The 27,463-nt window shown below is 38.2% G+C and overlaps 1 protein-coding gene across 3 annotated transcripts in view; it reads right to left on the bottom strand.

The window, feature by feature from the left end:
- The window catches only part of PRKACB (protein kinase cAMP-activated catalytic subunit beta), an 80,055-nt gene that overhangs the window by 24,354 nt on the left and 28,238 nt on the right, over positions 1-27,463 (bottom strand). For 2 of the 3 annotated variants that reach the window (XM_061633488.1, XM_061633486.1), the window contains exon 2: positions 472-533. Coding sequence is in view for 2 of the 3 variants with exons in the window: in XM_061633486.1 (XP_061489470.1) it covers positions 472-533 (62 nt within the window). In the remaining variant the exon portion in view is untranslated. Of the gene's footprint in view, positions 1-471; positions 534-19,358; positions 19,594-27,463 lie in introns of those variants that run through there. The other variant, XM_061633485.1, reaches the window with a different exon arrangement.

Raw genomic sequence — 27,463 nt, 5'->3', positions numbered from 1 at the left:
TAAGCCATGGTTTGTTGTTGAGTTGTGGCTTTTTAGCAAACAACCAGCCATGATCCCTGTTCCAAAATAACAGTAAAATAAGGATTTGTTTGTTTGTTTAACCTACTCATGTGAAAGAAGGAGTGAAGAAGGAGAGATTGGGCAGTGTTTAAAATCAACCACAATAAATCAGAAAATCTGCTTTACTGTCACATGCAAATATGGCCAATGAGTTCTTTGTGCAGAAACTTAGCAACTGATAAAAAATATTTGGCTAAACGCTCTCCCCATTTACTACTGAACTGCATGCCACCTTCAGGGTATGTTCACATAAAAACAGATTCATGGGATGGAGACATCATTATATGTTTCTTACACAGCATCTAATGCTTTCCCAGGAGTTTTTGTAACTGTATTGCATATGATTTCTGTTATTTCCAAAAACAAAGAGACCAAATTGTAGGTCAGTGGGGATTTAAGCGGTTTTGTTACCTGAGGGGGGCTTTCCCATTTTCTTAAAAAATCTTCTTTGGCTTTAGCTAGGAACTCTTTCACTGTAAGCAAAAATGAAAACATATTGTTTAGAACAATTCACTAAAGTAATTAAGCTCTTTCAAATTATTTTAAGAAGTTATAAAAACTCATACTTTTCAACTCACATGGTAAATAAGAAGCAAGATTTCTACAGTAGATCTAACAGCTCTCTAAAGCTTATGAATTACAATTTCAGCACAATTTGCTTAAACTAGTTTAAACCTAATAGGCCACACGACTGTACACGCGAGCAGGCTTTAAGGTGATGCAGATCCTCTTAGATAGACTGGAGGCAGATTGTAAAGCAAAACAATAAAATAAAAATGTCCTGTTGGTATTTGGAGAGCAAATAGTTCTCCTCAATATAATGCATCACTTTCGCTTAAAGGCTGTTTGCAAGCTGAAGAATCAAGTGCACAGCATTACTGCAAGCAAAGGCAAAACATAGGATTACAAAATTGCACATTAGAGATGCCCACAGTCAGAGACTATCTTGAAGTACTAATTTTGCATTTCAGGTAATATTCTGTACAACTATATAAAATGTGCACTAAGATGTGAAGTAATTTACTTCACATCACTTTCAAACATTTGAATATTATTATTATTAGCCAAACCACAGCAGGTTATTCTATAAAAATTATATATTTCTAAGTGAGGGTTACTTGTCATCTCAAGGCAGAACAGTTAGGGAATCCTAGATGGCCAGAATAGAGGTAACCTCATTCCATCTTTTGTGAGATGGGTGCCCAGTTCAATCCACCTGCAGTGTATGCACTGTGCTATGTAACTGCTTGGGAAAGGAGATGTATATATCCATTACTAGAATTCCAGTCAAAAAGACTGGAGAATATTCTTGTTGCACTATCAACGCATCAGGGCTTGCTCAAGAACAGTTCCCACTGGATTGCACCCACAATGTTTTAAATTGAGAGTGGGGAACCTCAGTCCAGAGGCAGAATGTGGCTCTTCATGCACCTCTATCCAGCCGTTGGGACTCTCCCCACAGCACCCTGCTCCACACCCTCCTCAGGTGCTATTACCTGGCTAAAATGTGTCCTTGAACTCTGTTAATGTCTCTTGTTTGCCTGGATGGAAGATGTGTGTGTGTGGGGGAAGGGGGGACACTGACTTCTGCATAGCTGTAACAATGGTAAAAGTCACATTCACCCACATTTTGCCTCTGGCCTCATCTACCACTAGCATGTGGTCCACAGAAGACTGTCCATGAGGGAATGCGGCCCTTGAGCTGAAAAAGACTCCCCACCCCTGATTTAAGGGCTACGACATGCTACTTTTTAATCATCTTCCAGCCATACAAGAATTCCTCTTCTTTTCCCACAGATGAAGAGAGAACATGAGCTAATTTTTTCTTATTGCGTTCCTCTTTGAAAGATCCTATAGTAGTCAGTTTCCATGCACACAGAACCAGAATCATTTTGCCTGGTCAAGACCATTTAAATGGCTGTTGCCTAGTGATTTTTTAAAAACGTTTTTTCCAGTGAAGATTGCATTTCCATGGCACATCACAAACTATTTTGCAAACTTCCTCAGTTTGCCATGAGGCACGGGCAAAGGGCTGCTTTTCGCAGAAGCCTGATCTGGCATAGATGTTCCTCTATACTGAACTAATGGTGCAATGCATGGCCTATATCACAATTTTATAGAAACTCACTTCTTTGGGAATTTCACTTAAAAAGAGCCTCGATTAAAGAGAAAGTTAAATATTGCACAGCCTACATATCAGGGTCTAAATGAGTCAGGGGGGGCGCATGAAGATTTTATATTATAATATTGAGGGGAAAAGATTGTGCAAAACACAAGAAGACATTTCAAATGTCTAGACAACCCCACCACTAGACTTCCACCCCAAGTGCACATTTTAATAATGTCTTGGTTTTATAATTTGATTTCCCCCCTTTTCATAATTTTATAGTATAGTTAATGACTTTGGGCTCTAATGAAAGAATAAGCATACCAAAAGTTTCTAAAGGTTTCACCAAGGATTTGCAGGAACATTCACCCGCATACATGTGATGAAAAGAAAGAAAAAAAGAAAGAGAAAAAGGGTTTACGCATTTTCCATATGAGATACACAGAGTTCAAGTTCATCCCAACCCAGATGTCTTTCCCACCCCTCTCTTCCCTAGAAAATGGGCATCAGAGTTTCCACATGTTGTCACAGTAGATCAGGCTACATCAGAAATTATTTCTATAAACAGCAACCAAGTGAAGACACACAAATTTTCACATAAAGAACAAACAGATAAGAATGGTAAAGTACTATACATGAAAAACACTGCGGAAGTTATAATGAAAAAGTAGCTTGATTAAGAAGTTAAAGGAACAGGAGTATAGGCATACCAATACAGATACAAATATATTATAATCCAAAATCTTAAAAGAAACCAAGTGGGTCATTTATATAAGAGTTGTGCTCACTGAAAAGACTTACTACTTGCCCCCCAAACTGCATATTCAGTAACACATGGTGAGATGAAATTTCATAGGCTGCAAACCAACAAAGCTGTGAGCATGGGAGAAGAACTGCATGTGCAGCCCAAGATTTGATATCTCCACAGCAACAACACACACACTTCTGAAAAGGCAATCTATATTTTGAACGCAAAAGTAGCTTGCCTGTTCAGCAGTGCAAGTGGCAGTAATGGAAATACATGAACAGCTATGTGCAATCTCTGTCAGACCTCTTGTCTTAGCCCAGCACAGATCTCTCATGGTCCCACCACTAGGCATCACTACCTGACACACTAGAAAACAATGCTGCCCTGAGACTTTGCCTTAGTCTCCCCCTTTAACAGATTGCTATTAAGTGTCTAGGTACACTTGCAGGCCACACACACACATCCTTGTATTTTTCTGTCTTTAAAGACTACAGCCCTGGGTTGCCTCTGGATACCTGCTGCTGATACACTAACCATTCACCACTGCCACCATAGCTACTGGTTCCAGCTTTAGTTTTTGCTCTGCCCACCCTTCTCCTCTGTATGACCCCAGCCAAGGATCAGGTGCATTGTTAAACCAAACAGATTTATTAAATAACACTGGGAATAAAGAAGATTACTCTGAATTCAGTTGTCATGCATGCGGTTACATATACATGATGGAATGTTGAGGAATGCTGTGTTGTGATTGGCTGAGCATCTGGGTGGTTGAATGTATATAGAGGAGAATGACAGTTGGTCAGGGGTTCGGTTCTGGTTTGGGGTTGAAGAGAGCGAGGGGTGGATGTGTATTTAGATGGGTAGTGAGGCAGGTTTAGGACTTAAGTATATGAAGTAAGAGAAACTATAATATGTTGAAGATATATGTAACCACACGCATGACAACTGAATTCAAAGTAATCTTACTTGCACTAGCACAAGGGGATTTCCCTCTGTCCTTCCTCTGTATATGCCAAGCACTATCCCCAAATCTGCTTTGGAGGGTTGGAGAACCACCAGAACAGCTTTAGGAGGTACACAGGGGGGAGATCATTCTGTTCCACAAGCAGAAATCCTTGCACTGATGGAATGATCTGACTAACCCTAAGCTGAATACAACCTAGTGATTTAGTCAAAAATGCATGGCATGATACAGTGATCCTCAAATTTCACATAGTAAGATATTCCCATTGTTTGTGGTATATATGCTTGCCTTTACAGAAAAAAGAAGAAAGAAAATATCCCCTGGAGTCCACACATGGAAGACGCTTCTGTCCTCACTCTCCTCCTTTTGCATTGAAGAGAGATGAAGGATGCAACATACAAGTCCAAGTCTCACCACAGCTTGTTTGCTACAATCTAAATAATAGTTTAGAGATGATGATCTGAACTGGGCCATCATAGAGCAGAATGGTATAATTTTCTTTACCACATTACACAATTAAGAGATCACATTCTTTCATATAAAACATTGATAGAATGAACAAATATCTGTGGGTATATTTGTATGCCATCCCTTATGAACCATACACTTTTTGCTGTATGAAAATTTGCGACAATAAAAGAAAGCTCAGTCCAGAGGTGTCTCTGGTAACTTTCATGTCATATCATAAATAATTTTATATAGTAATCATATCAGACAACTCTATACATTGGGGGAAAACTAGTTTAACATTTCTACTGTTCACGGCCATCAGCTACAAAATCTCATATTTCAAGCAAGAAAATGAGATGGCAATTTGCAGTGTTTAATAAAATGAAAACATTTTTGTAAACAGGGTTCTAAATAAAATCTTTTTTAAAGAAATTCTGTATAGACATCTTATTCCATTAGAATTTAAAAGAAATTCTGCAGGCATAATTGCAAATATTGGACATGTGAACCTATAATGTGGATTTAATTCATATACAGTAGCGACCTCTTAAAATTAAATATTTATGGAGAGAGCTTCTTGATGTTTCCTTATAACTTGTAGGCAACATCATTCCACAGCTGCCCTATTGTTTATTAAGTATGGCCAATTTAGCCCAGCCCAAAGAGTGAATAATTTTACTACAGATATAAAAATATCTAAGACTTGGAACATTAACATATCTAGGAATGTATAAATTATTCTAGAAATTCTCAAAGTGTATGGCATTAATTTCAATATCTGGAATTTTAAATATAGTAGCTAATCATACTGTCATTTATTTTTTCGTTACCACCAAAATAATTTCACATTAAAGAATCAGCCCCGTAAGCCAATAAACTAGTAAATAAATCTATGAGAAAAAGATACACCCATATTTGCACAAGTCTGAGCTAAGAACTATGAATTAATTATCTGGCTCTTCCTCTTTTCAGCTCTCATGTACACAATGAATTCAGAGCTGTATGCCAATAGTCCTTAAGGACTGTGTCAGCATGCCAGCACTCCTGAACAAAACTTCCACTCCAGAGAGTTCATGGTTGATGGTTTTTTAAATAAAGCAAAAGTGTAAACTGATCTGAGTCTAAATAATTTGCATCTGCTCTGGTTAAATGCCACTTGTGTATTTAGAATGAACGTTATCAGCCTGCAGCTTAATTTCCATTTGAAAACTCTGTTACAATCACAAATTATCATGACATTCAAAGCATGGCATGATACAGCGATCCTCAGATTTCACACAGTAATATATTCCTACTGTCTGTAGTATATATGCTTGCCTTTACAGAAAAAGAAGAAAATATCCCCTGGAGCCCACACATGGAAGACACTTCTGTCCTCAGTGCCCCCTGAAAGCAAAAGAACCAGCACAGACCATGTGAAATACGGAGCTAGACTGGAGCTTAATAGCAAAGAAAGCGCCTGCATTTTTTGTTATCATTTTGCTGCCTTCCCACACTCTGGATTTAGTGCACAACTTAGTTCCAAACAGGAAACATAGGAGCTGCTACCTGGATATAGCATTAGAAAGGAAACTTTGCATCTTGTTCACTTACTTGTTTCAACTGCTTTTCACACACATTCGCCCTTGTATTTTCAAATACTAAGATCATTTACTATGCAAGCTTAATGAAACTGTCCTCTCCCAGCTTTTCCCTCCTGATGTGAATATAACATAACTCAGAAGGACCTCCTTATCCTCTTCTTAGTCCCTGCACATGAAAGCTACTTCACACGTTTCAGGGCTTCTGCATGTGAGAACATCCAAAGAACATAGGTTATCGCTCCTGGACATATGTGTTTCATCACTCAGATGCCCTTAATGTGCGGTAGAAAAATATATAATTAATTCCAAGCCTTAGATGAGAGTAATCAGAAAGAGTCACAAAAGTAAACGGCAGACATCTTACAGTCTGTGAACATGCTTACATTCTGTCTTTGGCTCAGATGCTATTTAGGTTCAGAAGTTATTTTGAGACTTGCTACTCCAAAAATTCCATTAACTTCATGGACAACAGACCCCAAGTCTGACAGGACTGTTGCAGGAGAGAAAAGCCAAACAGTAGCTGGCCTGGTTAGACTGATCAGCAGCAAGTAGAATCTAGAGCAGAAGCACCTACGGGCTTAACACACTGCAGCTACAGGATTAATAGCAACTGTCAAGCATCCATGAGAAATGGTTACTCTCCAGCAGCTTTTACAACCCTCACACATGGTTTGAAGAAGGAAGAAAAAAAAGCAGCAGCCTTTTATTTTATCACAAATATTCTATTTTTCCAAAGCAAGGGTTTCCACAGTAACTACACATGCAAGTAAAAGGGATAATAATCAGGAAGTAATTGAAACAAGACTGAGCACAAAACTGATAACAATCCAACCTAAACAGAGGTCATTTCTGAACAGAGGAGAACACTCTGTCAACTTGGTTTTATTTATACACAAACACAATACAGTCATCAAAATTTTATTATAGGTGTGGCAGCATCCACACCTAAAGTTATGTTTCCATGACACATTTTAGATCTTGCTATTCGCTTGTTCTAAGTAGGGCTGTGCATCTTATTATAGTAAGCATTTATTTAACGGCAACCTCCCCCCCCCTTTTTATTCACAGCACAGATTTTTCACAATTAGAATCCAGTCAACAGGGCTCATGAAATTACATGAAAATCCATGATCATCATAAAAATAATACAGCCTTTAATATAATGGAAATGCTATCAGTCTACAGGTCAGATTAACATAAAATAGATTAACAGTATGAACATTTGCCTGTGTACTCATTCTGTGGTGTGCCAATTTTTGAATGTTCATAATAGGGAATATTTTAGATAAAAGCATCATATGTGAACACGAGAGGCTAGTTATCACATATAAACTTTACTACCATGGATAAATGAATGACTCAGACAGTATTGGGGTGGGTGGGGGATGACAACAACAGAGGACTGCTTCAGGTTAAAGTCCAGGAGGCATGTTTTCAGTTTCTGTATGTCAGCAACGTGCTTTAAAACTTCCTTATGAAATTCCATCTCAGAGTTAAATGTCTCCTAATAATTTGTTCATACTCTGGAAGGGCAGCTAAGGTTTAACGAAAATGTTTTAAGATTCTACCTACATATAGTTCTGGTGCAGCCAAACTAAATAAGATTTCCCCTTTGTTGTGCCTTCTTGCCCTTTTCCTGTTGTTCATCTAAAGTTAGCATTACAGTTTTATTTCCTGCAGCAGCAAATGGCAATTCCGCCCTGGCAATCAAGATTGCTGTGCTCACAACTCAGCCACCGGGCGTTTAAAGGCAAAAGGCAGCTGCATAGATAATCCCCACCACTACCACTGGAGTGTGTTGCAGAATGCAAAAGGACTGACAATCGCACAGCTGGTTTCTATGAAACAGTGGCAGGAAACTGGGACCTGTGCTTAGCAGTACACACAGGGACTGACTACTGATGATGCCTATCTTGGATCTGGGAGTCTCTAGTAAAGACATATGATGGGAAATGTGGGAAAGAGGAGAAAGTGGAGCAGCAGAGGGCAGAAAATTATCATTTCAATTATTAGTCCAAAGATTATTTATTTATTTATTTATTTATTTATATCCTGCCCTTCCTCCCAGCAGGAGCCCAGGGCAGGAAAAACTGTGTGTCATGTACAAATTTAGCCTGGTAGAGTTCACAAGTCCCTATGAGGGTACTCTGTAATAACAGCATTTGGGAAAAAATTAGTCTATGCTAGCTCTATATATCATGTAGAAAGCCAAAACAACTATCATTGAAGCAGCTCTCCCTGAAATGTAATGTCTGCATGTAACAGACTCCCATCATCCTTGGCCATTGACTAAGCTGGCTGGGGTTGGTAGGAGTTGTAGTCCAACAACATCTGACGGCCCAAGGTTGAAGAACAGTGATCTATATCTGCCTTTCCTAACCTTTTGCTGATTGCTGGATGACAGTTCCCATCATTCCTGATCATTGGCCATGCTGGCTGGGGCAGATGGGAATTGCAATCCAGTAATATCTGGGGATTTAAAGGTTGGAAAAGGCTGATCTAGGTGTTTTGGACTACAACTCCCATCAGCCCATGCTGGTTGAGGCTGATGGGAGTTGTAGTCCAAAACAGCTTAAGGGCACCAATTTGGTGAAGGCTGGCACAGGACAACAAATAGTCAAAAGGAGATTCTTGAAGGTGGGAGCAAAGAACCAATGTAGTCACTTAAACACCCACACCATACAAATGTGGCTGTCAGTATAGATCTAGATGACAGGCAGTCAAAAGGTACAGTTGGTTTAAAAATTGTATTAATTTGCTTGCCATGTATCAGGTATTAAGAAACATCAAAGGGTTTATCATATAGTTATAACCTATTTGTCCAATAAGATGACATGTTAGACTAATACAAGATGATAGTTTTCCTTTTTCCGTGGGAAGATTTTCATCTATCTCCATAGTTTAGCATAATTACCTTCTGGGAAACCAAGGGTGGGGGAGAGGAAGAAGCCCAGGTTCTGAATCTGACAGATCCATAAAATGTTCCAATTGAAATGTTTTAGTACAGTGTCTGAGAACAATACCATGTATGCTTGTGTGTGCCCAAATTTTTCTCTTATAAGTGGGAATGGGCAATGTGCTTGCGTGCTCTCTCTCCATTTAATCCATAAAGAATTCTTCAGGTTAGATAAAACTATACAGGCGGGCCCCGCTTATATGGCAGGTTCCGTTCTGGGCTGCTGCCGAAAAGCGGAAACCACTGAAAAGCAGAACCCATAGACAATAATGGTGCATGTTGCGGAAAAATGTCGCACGACGAGAAAAACCACCATAAATGCGGAACAAGCGCCTTAAAGCAGGGACCGCCTGTACTAGAAACTAAGGCTGGTCACAGAAGTGAATTGACCTCAGCACTGTAATGAATAAAATAACTCCTGGTAAAATGTAAACTTAAAGTTTCTTTTGATATGTGAGCTAATACAATACAATTTTGTTGATGGAAGACCTTGGGATCATTAATTTGAGGTTTTTATATCAAGTGGTTTAATTCCAAGGATCCTGATAGTTTTAAAGCTGAACATATGCTACTTTATAAGGGGATCCTCCAAACCACAGTTTGCAATAAGGGGAACAAACTTTGTGCTTGCATGCTCCCTCTCCCACCCCCAAAATGTAGTGCAGTCAGCCTATTTCCTGGTTTGATCAAACAAGTTTGCCATTACACCCAAACCTAGGAAAGTGTGGTTTAGAGCAAGCCTTCAAAACCAGAAATGCAAGCCATCCTGCATTCCTAGTTTGGAGGGCTTGCTCTAAACTACAGTTTGCAGGGCTCCGCACAATGGCAAACCATGGTTTGATCAAACTATGACATATTCCATGAAGCTAAGCATATTGCACGAAAGGGAGGGAAGAGCACATAAGCACATGGCTCTTTCCCAGTTCCCAAGTTTAGAAACATGATGTTTGGAAACATGATGTTTGAATGCAGCCCACAAGAGGGGGAATATGGATATACTGAGAGAGCATGAATCACAAAACAAGAAAAAAATCAGTGCATGCTCTTCAGTTAACCTCAGACTCAAGATCACAGGACACTGTCTTATACCAAGTTAAAACAGTTGGTCCATCAGAATTACATTGTCACTATTATCAATACTGGGTAGCAGCAGCTCCTCAGGGTTTCAGGCAGGAGTCTTTCCCAGGCCTTCCTGTGCCCTACCACTCAAAGTTCTTTACTGAAAACAGTAAGTCCTTGGCATCTGTTATGCTGATGTTTTTTCTGTCCTGCAGGATGATGGCCAGAAGTGCATGTGGAATCAAAGGAAGTTATGCTTTTCAAAACAATATGCTCAAGAGACTTCTTCTATCCTATATACAGAAGGACTGGGTAAGGTAGACTAGGACTCATAGCCACATGCCAAATATCTAATCTGTTCACCTCCCCCAATCTTTTCCCCTGGTCAACAACTCTAGACGTGAAATCCACCAAGGTATTTATCAGTGTAACCACTGATCAGGTGGCAAGTGTGGGGGTTCCCCCTTCTAAAGATAAATTTGGCTCCAGCCATTCCTTTCCTACCTCTGATGTCCATGGCATGGGCATAAATTTTCAATAATTATATAGGAGAGTAGCTATCATGGTGCCCTTCAGATGTTGCAGTCCAACAACTCCCATCATCCCTGACCACTGACCTTGTTGGATGGAGCCCAACAACATCTGGAGGGTACCACATTGGCCAACCTGACCTACACACATAACATTGAACACGTATGGGCCCCTAGATTGTGTGGCTATTTCCAGATTTTATCTGGAATATCAATAATGCAGTTCAAGCCTTAAATATGTTGGATTTCGCACATGCATGCCATATTCAAACATTACACCTCAGGCACAGATGTCTGGGTAGAAGCAGAACATGCTGCCTCTCCCACATCCTGAAATAGGGTAATCTTATTGATTGTACCAACTAGCCATTTGAGGCTATGCTCTTATATACAGATTGCCCTGTGGATGGTCCCAGAAGCTGAATGCAGTTTTAAACCCAGTGAGATATCCTTTTATATACATGGGACCTGATCCAGCATTGTGTGGAAATCTGATTCTGCATGTTGTTTGCTCTGCTCCAAAGATGACAAACATGTACAGTGCACCAGAATATAGTTCAAACAGAAAAAGCAACAGATTTCTTCCATCTAATTTTTGTAACGGGGGTGGGGGGAGAATCAAAAGAAGATAAATCTATCAGCCTACAGTTCTTATAGGCCAGATTTTTACAATGTGTGCTAGCAGCTGCATATGCAGTTACCATGACTATATTAGGCAGTTGTCCAAATCAGATCCTGTTTTTGCACAGACACTAACCTCCCCAAAACTCAGGTCACACCTCAGGTTTGTTCCATGAATACGATAGTGGAACATTAGCAAGGCAATTTATTTCTGCTGTAATATTAAGAACACGATTGCAACCTGCAAATAAGCATTTTTCTGTTCTATTATCTTCTGTACTGACCTTGCTTTTTATTTAAATTATCTTAACATTTTATAAACAGTATTGCTATTTAAATTGTACTTTAACATTGCTGGAATACTTTTAACATTTATTTTGAAAAAAAATTTTTTTTGAAAGTTCAGGATGTCCTTTGATACACCTTTCTGAAAATAAGCTTAAACACACAAATTATATCCTTAAATTAAAACTGCACGTATAGTAGGTTATTTGGTTGCCTATTTCATTCAGGTTTGGGGCAGACAATTTATATTGTTTCAGCTTGATCTCAACATCAAGTTTACTTGAAATGTTAACAAAAATCAGTTTGGCAACCTGATCACAGAAACCGCCTCATTACCTCACCAGATCAGCTATAATTTTAAATCCCAGCGCCTCAATTTAAGCATTCTCTCTCTCTCTCTCTCTCTCTCTCTCTCTCTCTCTCTCTCTCTCTCACACACACACACACACACACAGATGGTTTTTCTCTATAATTCCTTGATGAAATATTTGTGGCAAAGTCTACCACATACAGAAAACTAAAAAGTCATCAATTGCAAATGATGAATGCTTGATGCAGATACGTATGTACCTTTCTACAAATGGTGACTTATGAAAGATGCTAAAAGGAAAATAATTGAAAGAAAATACAGGATATTTCTACAAGCTTTTACTTACAATTGTGAAACTTAAATTATACATAGCAAAACAAATAAACATACAAATAAAGCATTAGTACTATTATAATTTACATTCTATTAAAGCCGGCATGACAGGAAATGATTATCTTGACACTTTATAGAATATTAAATAATTTAGTATCAATTTTTTTAAAAAAGCAACTCTAGAATAGCTAGATAAAAAGGAGGAAAAGCTCATGAGAAATTCATGTAGCATAGAGGGCAATTCTGTAGGCTTCCTTAAAAAGCAGATAAATTCAGGTTCGCAACAAAACTGTAACATTAAAAACAATGGAAACGACTTACCATTCATGTTGAAAGGCTAGTTTTTTGAAACATATTGCTAGTAATATTTGTCCAGTAAATGAGTTGTTTATTCTCTAGAGTAAAAGCATTGGTGCTCTCACACACAGCCACGAGAACTGGAAAGCAAACAAATCCAGGGAGCTTGTCTTCATCCAGGCAGTTTGAGATATGAAAACTACCCAATAAAAATACCAGCAGTGAAAAGCAGATCAATGTTCAAATAGTGATGATGCTCATTAACAACTTGTTTTTGAGGCAGCATTACCTATACACATTTAAAGCAACTCAAAATGGCAGAGGGGAAAAAACACCAGGATGTTTTAAGATGTTCTCAATTATATCAAGCACTGCTTGTTTCCATAGCAACCTTAGAGGAGAATTATCGGTCTGCTTGTACTCAACCAGTAGTTTTTCCTACAGCTTGAATCTATCCACACAGATAACATCTGTCTATATATTTTATTAATTTTTTCAACAGTATTTCTTCAGAGGAACACAACTTGGAATTGTCTAGAGAAACTATATAGTATCCTATGAAATGCCCGGAAAGTGCTCAAAGCACAACTTTTTTCTATTGTGATGTATTGTCATGCTACATCATGCAAGCACAACCAACCAACATCCTTGGTATTAACTCGTTCCACACACAGTACTACCCTGTGTAGTACTATCATTGTTACTGATATACCATAACATCAGACGAACGGAGAATACATACAGTTAAATGAACGACAACCTAAAAGTGACCATATACTATTCCTAATAGTAAGCCAATAACCACCTGGTCTAAATCAACATGATCACTATTAAAATAGCTATTTGAAAAACTAAAAAACACTGAGCCACACAAAAATGCAATTAACATCCTAAGCCTGGGAGTAGAGGCAAGTCTTAACCCAACATTGAAAAATGGTAATATTGGTGCCCATCAGGCTTTCCTGAAGAAAGCATTACACAATCAAGGGTCTCTACGGACAAAGTCCTCTCTCCTGTAACCACCCTCCACAATTCTGCCGGAAGGGGCACTCAGATGAGGGCCTCTGATGATGAGCAGGTTCATCATCTCTAAGTAGGTTCATAATGGGAGAGATGTTCTGTAAGGTAATGGTATCCCAAGACATGTAAGACTTGATAGCCAAACCAGCACTTTAAATGAGCCCAGAAATGTACCAGAAACAAAGTACAAACAGTATAAATCATAGTGCACCTGTTATATATACAGTTTAACAGGTACACTATGATTTATACTGTTATGCAATTTTCTTGAATAACCCTGTAAAATATGGTGGTATGTTCTGGCATACAGGACTGAAACAGGATAATTTTCCTAAGTCACCCACAAGAAAACCATAGTTGATCCAGGACTTGAAAATAGACGAAAACTAGAAAGAGACAGCCACTCACCACCTCCAACCAGCATGACCAATGGCCAGCAATAATGAAGCAACATCTGGAGAACTAAAGGTTAACCCCACCACCACTTAAACCATTGTTTGTTACTAAGAATATAGGTATACAAATGGAAATCTAATCCAACCATAATTTAACCAAACATAGTTAAATGTTACATCTACATAAAGCCACTCTATATTAGAACATAATGCCTCCATAATACTGAGAAGCTTTAATTAAGCATCAGCATAACAAGTATTTTAGTATGGTTCTGATAACTGGGGCAAACTGTTTGAAAGACCCTATTTTTCTAAAAATAGAGAACATAAGTAATAATGCCTTCTATCATGTCAGCATTAAAAAGCCATTGGAAACAGAAACTACAGCCAGGAAGTCAGTGCAAGACTATGAAGGGTTTATAGCATGCATTTCATGCACTAGCCACCTCCCCCCACCCAAATTAATGGAGGCAAGACAAGTTCCAACAGCCTGTCACAGAATGAGTAAAAATTCAGTATAAGCAAGTCAACTTAGGGCAACAAAGAGAATGATTCTATTCACATTATTAAACCACAAGAAACTAATAACCCACAGAGATACAGCTTCCTCTTTGAGAGGACTATAGCTGCATCACAAGATGTTTTGCAAAGAGGATGTGTCGAAGCAACAGACTTACTGGACTGCAATATAATTTGTATCATATTAGCTTTACCACCTCTTTTCCAAATGTTCTGGTTTCATGATTTTAAATGAGATCCGCTGCTTTTTTGGTAACATTTGCACATTTAGGAGCATTTTAAAGTTTATAACTATTTTCAGCTAGAAATGGCAATCCTTACCAAACTCCATAGCTTTGGCATTGTTAATGTGCATATGATAGAAGTTATCCAAGCTGAAATCTCCTAGAAAGTTTCCTTAGGCTAAGTCTCATATAACTCAGTGAGACGCTTCCAAATAATAATACAATGTTTGGCTGACATGCTGTTTCAACAATTTATTTAATTAAAAAGCTGTACGTGCTATCATTCAGCTAGAAAACTCTCACTGTGGCTTACAATGTAGATCTGCAGCTTTTGTTTGTTTACACAAAATCAGTTAAAGTTTTAAATTATGGTTTAATAATGTGGTTAGGGCTATAATTTGGAAATTGACAATTTAAGCTGCTATCTGCACATTCAGTATTGTTATGAAAGAAATTGTGCATTTTACCTAGAAATATAGGTTATGTGGCCTACCAGCTCATTTGTGGAATTTAGGTTTTATTGACTTGGAACTATGCCAAAAATGGCACCTCTAAGGTTAAATCAGGCAAAGAATAACTAGAGGTTCTCCAGAGTTTCTGTTATCTAGCTTTCAGAAGCTGAGGAAATCAGCTCTCTCATTCAGAACTGTTTTAGTGATACAAGCAATTCTACTTCCACCTCCAACCTGGCTTTGGAAAACAAATTAAATATTATTAAGTGTTGCCAAAGACAAATATGTATCAGTAACAACTAAGGATTTTATCTACGTTAGTCTTGCCAGAACAGATTTTAAACCTGAAATAACATTGTAGTGTCCAAAAGTACAGTAAGTTACATAAAGCTGTTATTATTATTTAAAAAAAGAGAGAACAGCTTTCACAGGGTTATTCATTATCCTCCAATACCTCTAGCAGCGCATGCTTTAGAATCTTTTTAACAGAGGTATAGTAACATAGCATTGTACTGATGTATGCAATGGACCATCTGCTAGCAAGGGAAGACATTTCATAAAATCATATTTTCTGTCTAATAGGTATATTATGCTCACAAAGATGCGATATGCAATCATTGAACATAATTATTACTTAATACTTACTTATTATGTAATAATGCACTTCAAAAGTATCCCACAACTGAACTCTGGGATTTAAAAACAGGATGCACGTAATATGGAAGACAACAAATAGGAAGGTACTCTATGATTTTTTCTGAATGTTTTTAAAGATGTTTTGTTTTAATATATTTTAAGGTCTGTTTTTATGATGTTTAAAGTGTTTTTAGTGCTTTTGTTTGCTGCCCTGGGCTCCTACTGGTAGGAAGGGCAGGAGATAAATCAAATAATAAATAAATAAAATTATTGCCCAATGTCATTTTCCTGGGAAAATGGAAGAAAGCCATCTTTTTTGCACTACATTCTTCAAATCTAAATGTATTTTACAGATTTCCCCCGTCTTTCAGATTATATATCCTTGCAAGGAGAATATGCAGGTTCAGCAGAACAGTTTCTTTACAGTATTGTTGGGTGTTGAGTTAGAATCTATGCATCTTAGAGGCCACATCATTTTCTTACATTTATACCTGCCTTACTTTAAATCATGATTTAAATTGCTTCTCTGAATGACTCATTTTTAATTATTTAAATCACAACTTAAATCACTAGTGAGAAAGATTCTATTTAATCATCATTTTGAGTAGAAGTACATTATTGTTTAATATAACTAATACATATTCAGAGATGTAGGTTTCATTAGAAGGTAGGTACATACTAAGCAATTATTCTGAATTGTTTTCAGATTAATTTTCATCAAAAAATGAGATGATAATTTTGCCATTTTAGTACTAAAGCAGAACGAACTTGTGAAGACATTCAGGAGATAAACCAGCTTCAACTGTTCAATTAATCATGATATTTTAAAAATGTTTTTAAGATTGTTTATTCTTCTGGTTAGTTTTCTTCTTCAACCAACAACAACATTAACAAAACATACACATGGATTTTGAATAGTTACTATTTCAGTTTTTAGATAAATGTAAAGTTCTTCAAAAAAACAATTTAGGCAATTTCAACCAAGAATATGAGAAGCTTAAAATGTTGTGTGGTACAATTAACTCAAGTCTACTTCACCGTGTCTTCCTGATTCATTGTCTGGAAAATGCCAGCTTTCCTGCTTTTTCAGCTCCCAACTTATTTCTCAATTTAGAATGAATTAGTCCAAAGGGAGAAAAAAATCTCTCTATACCTGCAGAAGAGACTACTGCTGTTAAGGGCTGGATTACCCCTTCAGTGGTCTCCCCCTTGTTCAGGTCTACTCTATCTCCCCCAATTCCCTATTCATTGACCTTCTATGTCTTTGCACTTAGACAGAGGCGAGGCCTTGAGAGAGAATATGCACTTCATGTACATCACCTGCAGAATAGGACCGATCAGGTTATCTTCCATCTCCATATATTGCTGTTAATTTATTTATAGAATACAATTAGAAGTTGTATAATTAGTACAGTAGGGCCCCACTCATACGGCAGGTTCCGTTTCAGGCCCCCGCTGAAAAGCGAAAACAGCCAGAAAGTAGGGCCCTACTCAGCTGGAGCGAGGGAGCTCCCCGCCCTACAGCTGATCACGCGATCAGCTATATCACAGGGAACTCCAGCTGACAGCGATCAGCTGTAGCGCGGGAGCTCCCTGTGCTCCAGCTGATCATGCACTACCGTATTAACAGGGCGCTGACAAGCGGGGCCAGCGGGGCGCTGACAAGCGGGGTGCTGACGAGCGGGGCCCTACTGTATTCATGATGATATCTTTGACCTAGGGCCTTTTTTTACTAAAGAAAACTTTGAAATCTGATTTAAATTTTAAAAAATCATTGATTTTTATCAGCCCTGGTGCTGTACATGTGGTTCCCGGGCAGTCTCTCATCCAGGAACCGACTAGACCCAGACTTCTTAGCTTCAGCAAGGTGACAGCCACATGTGCCTTCAGATAGTATCCTAGTGCCATAATATAAGAGTGTATAGTTTTAAAACAATGACCTGGAAGAGCTTTACATTTATTCATTTATTCACAAAGATATGTATACAAAAAGAGCCCTGCTGGATCAAACTAAGGCCTGTCTAGTTTAGCATTCTGTTCTCACAGTGACCAACCAGATGCTTATGAATGTTGCCAATAATGAAATTCAAATGCACTAATCATGTCAATAATACACTATAGAATGAATGGTAAGTTCAAGTCCAAAGTGCTTTTTTAAAAATCATTTTTTGATGAGCAATGGTATATAAATATTTTAAATTAACCAACAGACCTGAACTACAGCACAGTAGAAAGATGGATACATGTTCTGCCAACAGTTTGCTACATACATACCATTCTAGCCAATGTCTAAGTAGAAATAGAAGATCACATAAACAGTGCATTTAGTAAGTAGAAGAGTTACAGTATAGTTAATTAATTTAAGAAGTCAACATGATATAATGTGATCTTTTTTCCTAGGGGAAAAATACCACTTTTTATACATGCTTAGTATATTTCGTGATTTTGCTTTCTTTGAAAAATGTGTTCATATAGCTATAAATTTCAGTTGGTTAACTGGTTTGCTGAATATCAAGGAAAAGTAGATTCAGCTTCAATACAACGGGTTGGATCCAAACCTAGTCATGCTTAGCTAAAGTAGACTCAATGAAATCAGTGGCTAACTTAAGTCCTATTTATTCCAGTGGGTCTACTCTAACCATGATTGTCTTGATCCATCCCATTATATTGTTCAAAAACCCAATTTACAACACACGTTACTTCTTATATAGATTGTTTACAAAAGTTGTCTCAGCACTGCATAAATGTGATGGAAAATATAGCTAGAGAAGAGTACAGCTTGAAATCATTACAGTATAACACATTACGGTCAGATCCAAGAATTAACTGGTTGGCCACTATTCAATTAAGACTTTCAGCCCTGATTATAATTACGGTATAGCATTTTGCTAATATCTGTTATTTTCAATAAACATAACTATTTAGGGACCTCAATGTCCCTAACATGAGATTAATGTAAATTAGTAAATAATCATGATTTAAAACAGCTTTGAGTTTTCATATACAAATTTGTATATTATTCCCCTTCAAATAAGTATGAATACTATTTTGAACACCAGACCCAACAGTCTCCTATCCCAGAGGCAAATGCATAAAATATCCTGAATTGGTCCAGAGAAGTGGGAGCCCTGTTGATTGTAATACACCAGGTTAAGGAAAAGCATGAAAATACATCAACAAACATACGCTTGCCCAGTAAATATGTGAAAGTATTTATAGTCTCATATTTGCAATTCAAATACGATAACTTCATATTCATCAATATCTAGTTAAATTACAAGCATGCTACTGCGGCGAGTTTGAGCTTTGGTATGGAAAACTGCAGGTTCAAAACTGTTCAGCTATGGAGTTCACTGGCAACCCCCTACCCTGCCCAACCTAACTTATACCACATGGTTACAGAGAGGTGAAAATGCTACTCTGGGGCCCAAACTGCAAGAGGGTCTACATACTGAAGCCTGTTTCAGTGTGTAACTCACCCCTGCTGGACTAGAGTTAGTATCTATTACAGCATATCCTTGTCTTCCATTGATCAAACTTAAGGACAATCAACAATTAATAGTTTGTATTACTGTTTCAAAAAGCCAAATAATGAAGAAACAGACATTTAACAGAAACAGGGAAATATGCAAGGCACAAAAGGAAACGGACCAATATCCGGCTCACAAATACTTTAAGAAACAGAACTACAGACTTGGATCCAGCTGTTAATCATTTAATTTACCAGTTTAGCTGTCAGCATTTTTCTATATTTAGTATGTAACATTCTACAGTTTGCTATTACAAATGAAGGAACCCCCCCCACTTACTTGATCTGTCCCACAGTGCAGCAGTTTCAGAGAAGCGAAAAGACTCATTTTCCAGAGTCACTTTCAGTTCACTTGCAGAACTTTTGGAGTGCCTGTGAAAAAGTCTGTTGGCAAACCCTTCCAGTCTTTGCAAAGCATTAGCAGTCCCCATGCTTGGGCTACCCTGTGACTCCTTCTGGGCTGCCATCTATATGCATTTAAGGTGTATATTAAAAGCAAGAAACAATTCTGAACGTAATAAGTTAACACAGAAGCCAAAAAGTATGTGTCAGACTTCCTGTATGCAGTTTGTTAAAGCCACAACTGCTGTTCTGCTTCCTGTTAATATAAAACCAAGCTTCAAGAGCTATTCTCAGCAAAAGCCTCTTTGATATCAGCTCAGGGTGGTGACTAGAGGGGAAAAAATCCTCTGCCGTTTGCATGTTAACTCTTCTCTTCTGAAACAAACCTTGCAGTGATGGGAACGAGCCCAAGCTTATTAACTACAAAATTTAATAGCTGCACATCCCTCTAAGGCTAAGCTATACTCGGCCCACTTATGGGGGTCACCTAAGGTCCCACTCATGGATTATGTTCATCCTGGGGCAATTATAAATAAAATAATTTAATGGATCCCAATAGTGAGAGACACCCCCCCCAAAAAAAGACAAATCATTTCCTAGACTGAATACTTTTGTTTTATACACAGAGGAAAAAAAGTAAGTTTCCCAAGCCACAAGTACATAAAATTCCGCCCCAAACCACCTAAAAAATAATTTGTGGATCAAAACAAGGAACAAGAAAAAGAAGAGTATCAGAAAAACGTTGGGAAGAAAAAAATCCAACCCTACAAAGAAGCAAGATAAATTTTATTCATTCGAAAAAAAATTATTTATAAAAAACATTTGTATACAGCAATTTATAGAAAAGATCAAAGTGGTTTACAACAATTATAATACAATTTAAAAACACAAGAATTAAAACAGATAATGAGCTGACTGTTATGGAAAATGTTGCCTAGCAGCAAAGAAAAGTTTTCATTAAACGTCTGAAAATTAATACAGAAGGCACCTAAAAGATGCCCCTGGAAAAAAGTATATTAAAGAGTGCTGCAGCCACCTAGAATCAGTCCCACAAGGGATGAGCCTGGCTCTTGTCCTCAACAAGAGGAAAATGTCTTCAAGAAGCTCTTTCCTAGAAAACTGAAGTAGTAGAATGAGCTTGGATAATCTCAGGAGATTATAAATCGGAGGCTGTAAACTAGTGATATGTGCTCTTGAAGCCATGTGCTTAAGGGAGCTATGGATACCTATTCCCTCTTATCCTGGTTTAATTTTTAAGAGATACAAACAGGGAGGTCTGTTGACAAAGAGGTTTGGGTCTGTCAATACAGTACTTGAGTGCTCCGCAAAGATCCAGGGCATAAAATTCATGCTCTAGAGGAGTGAATGGGCAAGGACAGAATGAGCTCTTGAGCCACGTAACGCACCAAATTATTTTGGAAATAAATTTTGGATCTGGACAACAAATCACATTGCCTGCTGCAGAGCTCCTTTTCAGCTAACAGAGCCCCTTATTCAGAAACGCAACAACCTGAGGCCACTGCCACCAAAACAGTTTTGAAGGATAACAGTTTCAGAGATATAGCCCCCAATAGTTCAAATGGAGATTTCATTAAAGGCCTGAGAACTATATTGGGCCATCACGTTGAGACTTGGAGAAGGACAGATTAGAGGGGCTGCTTGAAGGAATCTTTTGATGCGAGGGTGTGAACCCAAGGAACTGTTTCTAGCTCATACTGAAGAAGGCTGATACCTGACATCAAAGTGTATTGGCTTGAGACCTAGGGAAAGAACCTAGGAACCTAAGAACCTAAGAACCTGTAGTAGGTGGTTTTGACTAATTCTGACACCAGAAGTAAATGCCTTCCACGTTTTGTTCTAAACCCTTTTAGAACAGCTCATTTGGGCAAACTTTGGCCCTCCAGATGATGTTGAACTACAGCTCCCAATTCTCAAATCTTTTTGTATCTCCAGAAAACAAAAAGCTAAGAAGGTTCACAGCAAGGTTTCAGGGCAGGGGAACAGAGATAGTGCATGTTCTAAAGACTCCATGGCCAAGAGGCTATGTTTACGCATTTCTACCTCTCCCTCCTAAGGTTGATAAGGAAAATCAGAGACCCTCAGACAAACATGATTCTAATAGCACCGATATGCCCCCACTGTCTCTGGTTTTCAGACCTAGTGAGCCCTTCCATTCACATCTACTCAGTTAGGGTCCTATATTGCACCAGAACCTTGGATGTTCCTCAACTAACTGCTTAGAGACTGAGTGAAATATCTTAACCCTCATGTTTATTCCAGTAAAAGTTGCAGATATGCTTGATCTCTAGGTACTGCTCTCCTGCAAGGGTGGGTAACTGTTGGCCCTCCAGATGTTGCTGAACTACAACTCCAATCAGTCCCAGCAAAGCATGACCATTGGCCTGGAATAATGGGAGCTGTAGTTATGCTTGCTTTAGATTTAGCACCCACTCACCAGTTCCTTAGTCACTAAGAGTGTGTCTTTCCAATCCATTGAAGCCATGGTCTAGCCTCTCAGTGTCAAGAAAGACATCAATTATAAAAGCTGTGGATAAGGCAATTTTCCAAAATATGTCTCTGATGTCCTTGTCCAAGTAGCTCACTGGACCAGGAAAAACCAGCTCTGGACTAGGCAAAACCACCTCTGAAAGAATTGGCAGAAGCTTAAAAACGTCTTTTGAGATATACTTCCACACACCTATCATGCTGATCATAGAGCCACAGAGGGAAGAAGAGCCTCAGAAATGAGTGCAGCCACAGCAGCATCCACTTTGGGAACAGCAAGGACCAGCATAACATCACCTGGGAGCCCATAAAATGTTTCACAGAAGCAGTGATGAGATCTGGGCTTAGACGTCAGAAGTAGTTACGGTGGTGCCCTCCAGATGTTCCCCTCATTACCCTTGACCACTGGCCATGCTGGCTAGGGCTGATGGGAGTTGGAGTCCAATAACATCTGTAGGGCACCACTTTGGCTACCCTTGGCATAACCCATTCTCAGTACAGGAGCTCATAGAAGGATGCAGGAAAGGATACCATTAGAGCAGCAGGAACTACTTCCCAGAAAGCAGAAGCAATTCTGAAAGTTTTGAAATCTTAGAGACTATCTTGGGTACATCCTCAGCCATTTCAAGCTGTAAGGTCACTTCTACCTGGCTGAGCAACAAGGAAATCATGATAAGGAAATAGTGTGCCATGAGGTTCATCATTTAAATTGTCTTCCCATTATCTTCCCATCCCTGTGAAATCTAACTGGAGAAGAAGATCTAGAAATTCAGGGGAGGGAGATGGCTTCAACTCAAGTGTGACAGTAGCATGAGAAAGCCTAGTCTTCTTAAGCCTCTTTGAGACAAAACCTGACATAGTAAGCAATCTCTAGCCCTTTTGCTGTTATGGTGGGAGGGAGAGAAAGGACTGTTCATGATTTTAACCTTAGTACCTGAATGTATCACTCTCTCTGTTTGTTTCTGCTAGAAGAGGAAAAGCCATGCTGCTGGGAGTAGGAACAAGACCTGGAATGGTCTCTGGAATGGTGAGAGTGACTACAGTAGGATAACAACACTCTATATCTTGGAGGTGGAGAAGGAGGTCAATGTCTGTCTCTGTGTCTAGGCAAACTGCAAGAAAAAGAATGGTACCTCCCTCTGGGATAGTCCCTGCACTAGGAGGATTCTTCAGTGTGAGTTTGCTAAGTGGTAGACAAAGGTAGCTTTAATTGGGCAAATTGGGCTGGATACTTTCACCATCAACAACTGGGAAGGGAGGGAAAAGAATATTTGCCATCCCTATAATCCCCAAAGCTGGGCCTAGAAATATATTCCTTCCTGTCCCCTTGCTCCAGAGTGGAAATACCTTGTTCCTCTGTAAGGTAAGAAGGGTCCTGATCATGTAACTAGACTGTAGCCATGTCACTATCCTGGGTGACCCAACAAGACAGGAGCAGGAACAGACCAAAATGAGGGCATGAAAAAAATGACTTAATCACACTAAACTGCAATCCAGATGCGTCATGGAGGTGCCTGGCAGCAATAGGAACACCCTGGCAGTGTCAAATTTCAGGAGGGAGGAAAAAGACTCTGTAGGGATGCAAAAACCCCTTTCCTGAAGGACAAATGTCCACACAGCAGGCTCTCAGGCAGGAGCCAACCCTGGAGTTTATTTATTTATCTGCATTTGTATACTGCCCCATAGCTGAAGCTCTCTGGGCAGTTTACAACAATTAAAAACATTAAAAATAAATATACAGATTTAAAAACCCATTTTTAAAAAGCAATTTAAAAACACATGCTAAAATGCCTGGGAGAAGAGGAAAGTTGGAAGGTTGCTGTTGCTGCCACCACAAGAAACCATTGCAGTCTTTTTTTTTAAGCAGCAGGGTGGATAAAAATCAGTGCTTTTAAAAAAATTAACAACTAGAAATTAGATTTTTAAAATTTAAATCCAGGATTTTTAACTTTTTAAACAATTAATAAAATAGTAAATTTCTCTCTCATTCAATTATATGTTATTACAAACATGCTAAATCTACACTTCCAGTATCATTAAAATGAATTAATGGCTCTCTTACACTCACACACAATGAGTTACCTAAGTCAAACATGGGCATTCATCTCAGTTTTTCATCTCAACAACAACAACAACAATCTTTATTTACAGTCGACCAACCACAAATACAAAAACATGGTATTAAATATTAAAGATAAAAAGATAAAAATGCTTGAAATCAGAAACTAAAGCTGACAAAAAAAAAACAATCCAATTGAGTTAGTTGCCATTTACAATCTCATGGAAATGGATGGGCCCAACCTAGCTACAAACCTCTGGTTTTTGGAAGTTCTCAATTTTTAGTTTCTGTTTCTCTGACTAAAGTTACATGTGCAAAGACACTGGCTGGATGGGAATGGGACTGTTGTTGGTCTGAGCTGAGGTGTTGGTGGCGCTGGGCCACACAAGGCAAAGGAATTAGGACAGAGACAGTATAGAAAATGATAGTTGGATGCAGAATAGAAAGGAACAGTGGAGTGGAAAGAAAAAAAAGACATTATAGTACAGACACAGCTTGCAGTTCCTATATTCCCCCACACTTTTGCCACAGAAGACGTGTCATGGTTTTGGGGCATAAGAGAAACCCTATCTGGGAATATTTTGAAGAAATTCCTTTGCTGAGCAAAAAAGGAAAATGTGTGAAGTGTAAACAGTGCTACGAGGAGATGCAGGGCCTACATGCAAGAATGATGAACATCATAATGAAACATGCTTATTGTGAGAAAATGATGTGGATATGTCTGAAGAGCAATGTGGATTAAATGGTTAGTAAACTGAATAATTCACTTTGTAATGCATTATCATTTCTCAAGACTCTCATAGCTGCTTGCTGTGTTGGATGTTAATAGAAAAAAGCTTAGCTCCTTATGGCTTGTTTAATCAGCTAGGTTTAGAATCTAAAACAGACATTTATAGTACAGAAAGATACAGAAGAATTGCTACTGGGTACCATTTTCTTATTTTATATTACATAACACACCCCTTATTTTGGAACATCATGGCAGACCATAACGGTGATGTCTTAAGTCTGTTCCCTATTTTACTTCCTTCTATACTTGTTTTCTCAAAAACTTTGCAGCTTGACACAGGCAATATTATGTACTATTTCCTAAGTTCATAAAAATCAAGTTATCTAAACAATTACACAAAGTGTACCCTCCTTGTAAAATGCTATACTGAGTTGTAAATTAACATGCTTTAGTAATCAGATTTGCACCATTGTTTAAGAAATATGGGAAGTACTACAAGAGACAAACTTGATTGAAATCAAGGGTTTATCTTGGTGATTTTAAATCATAACTTAAATCAATTATTTAAATCTCCTTAATTTAAATCAATCCACCCTGTTAGGCAGAGTGGTTTCCTTAGGAAAAATGGGCTCTGCCAAAGGTTGCCCTGCCATCAAGGCAGGAAGACATGTGGGAGTTAAAGGGTTGTGACTTGCCTGTTCCAGACTACAAATAGAGTGACTTCCCAGCCCCAGTCAAAGCTGGCTTCTATCCTCCCCTCAAGGGAGAACTCAATTTCTCTCTCAAGTGGCCATTAAGATGACTGTAGATATCCATGAGGAAGGCTGACTAATGGCCCATTCACAATTATTTCCTCCCCATTGAGGATGCTTTTCAAAGTAGCTTTGTAATCAATATACACATGAAACTTCACCTTGGCAAAAGGTCCAATGCATTCAGCTATGCAGCACAGCTGGGGTTTTGCTAAGCATCAGAAGAAGACAAATAAAAGTATCAAACTACTTCACATCCTAGTTCTACTTAGATCTCTACTGCCAGACAAACAACAGTAGACATCCTTTAGTAACTATGAGTCAGAAATGGAAGCTATAAAGAAAAAAATGGGAGGAGCATATTGTTACAACAGTTTGTAATGAAGAGGATGCTAATTCACACAAGCTTATGCCACAACAAGCCTGTTAGTCTAAGGTGCTACAGCAAATGCACAATATACTCAGCTTTCATCCCGACAGTTTTAAATACATACTTCAGGTACAGTATATATCCTAATGAACTTAACTAATTAACACTCTCATTTGTACCTCTAATACATTTTTATTTGGCTTACATGAAGCATCAAACACATCTTTAAACTAGGTTTTTACAAACCATATGGTATTCCTAGCTGAGGATGTTCCTTTGGCTGTTTTCTGTTGCTCAGTTCATTCAGTCTGCTTTTTGTGATATTTCAGATACATCTTGAGCAGGGGTTCCCAAACTGTGGTCTGTGAGCTTCATTTAGGTGGTCCATAGTGTGTTTGTGGATTTGTGGTTGAAGACGGGAGGCAGCACATCCATCACATTGAATATTCATATTATATTGATTTTTAATTGTATTTTACTGCTTCTTTTATTTCTTGTATTCTTGTATTATTAAAAAATACAAAATATAATAGAAGCAGCAATTAAAATACAATTAAAAATCATACAGCATCTAGCACAGCATATTACAATTGCTACAACAGGCAGAAAAATAATTAAGTGGCCCACGAAGACCCACAGCATTTTTCAAGTGGTCCATGGGGAAAAACATTTGGGAACCACTGATCTAGACAGAAAACAATGTATCATGAATAAAACCTTCTAAGTAACTATGGAACTTATTGTAGCCTCTGAACAGCTTGGTAGGATTTATGACACTACAACAAGAAAAGTCTGTATGTGCCATTAATATAAATTTCAGAGCTATCTGCTGGGAAAGTTACCTATGAAAAAAATAGAAAGGCATAAAACAACCTGTTAAAAGGCAAACTTACACTTGCCCAAGTTCTTCATTGTTCTTGTCTGCTGCCTATCTCAGAAATACCAGGAAAAATGGGAAAGGGTAAACTAATGCAGCTAACGAAGTGCAAAAGCCATCCCAACTCATATAAATATTAGTTACTATTCATTTTTTATCTCATTAATCGTGAAGCCTTACCTGAAGGACAAGCAAAAAACTACTGCAAATTTGTGAATTTCTATAGTATTCTAAAGAGTCATTTCCAGTATTGCCTTGGGCATGAGCACACACATCCCTCCTCACTATATTGTTGCTGTGGTGCTAAAAGGCTCTTCCAAACTGATTTCATAAAACAAAAAAACAGAAAAATTTATTACACTGAAATCTATTTGAGTTGCTATTAGGAAAAAAAATATTTAGTTTTTCTCCTAAGTAAAAAGTAAACATAAGATGAATACTCATTTTTTAAAAAAATTTAATGAGTTTTAGAAAGTGAGATTTTACATTCATAACATCAATTTTTAAAGACATAATTTTGATTTTATAACCTGGATATGCTACTGGAAAAGTTTCACATATTACAGATAGAATTCAAGTTGTGGTTTTTCAGAGGGGGGGGGAGAGAGAGAGAGAGAACGTACTGTATACACATTAGAAAAAGGATGCTTGTGTGTGACACATGTACACCTTTAATCAGTACTAACATATTTATAATAACTCCCCCTACATAAAACTCCAAACAATTACTTAGAAAAATGTAAGCAAAAG

Source organism: Rhineura floridana, chromosome 6 (genome assembly GCF_030035675.1).
Source record: "Rhineura floridana isolate rRhiFlo1 chromosome 6, rRhiFlo1.hap2, whole genome shotgun sequence".
Lineage (NCBI taxonomy): Eukaryota > Metazoa > Chordata > Lepidosauria > Squamata > Rhineuridae > Rhineura > Rhineura floridana.
The sequence above is the reverse complement of the archived record's forward strand: the minus strand, read 5'-3'. Positions and strand labels throughout refer to the sequence as shown.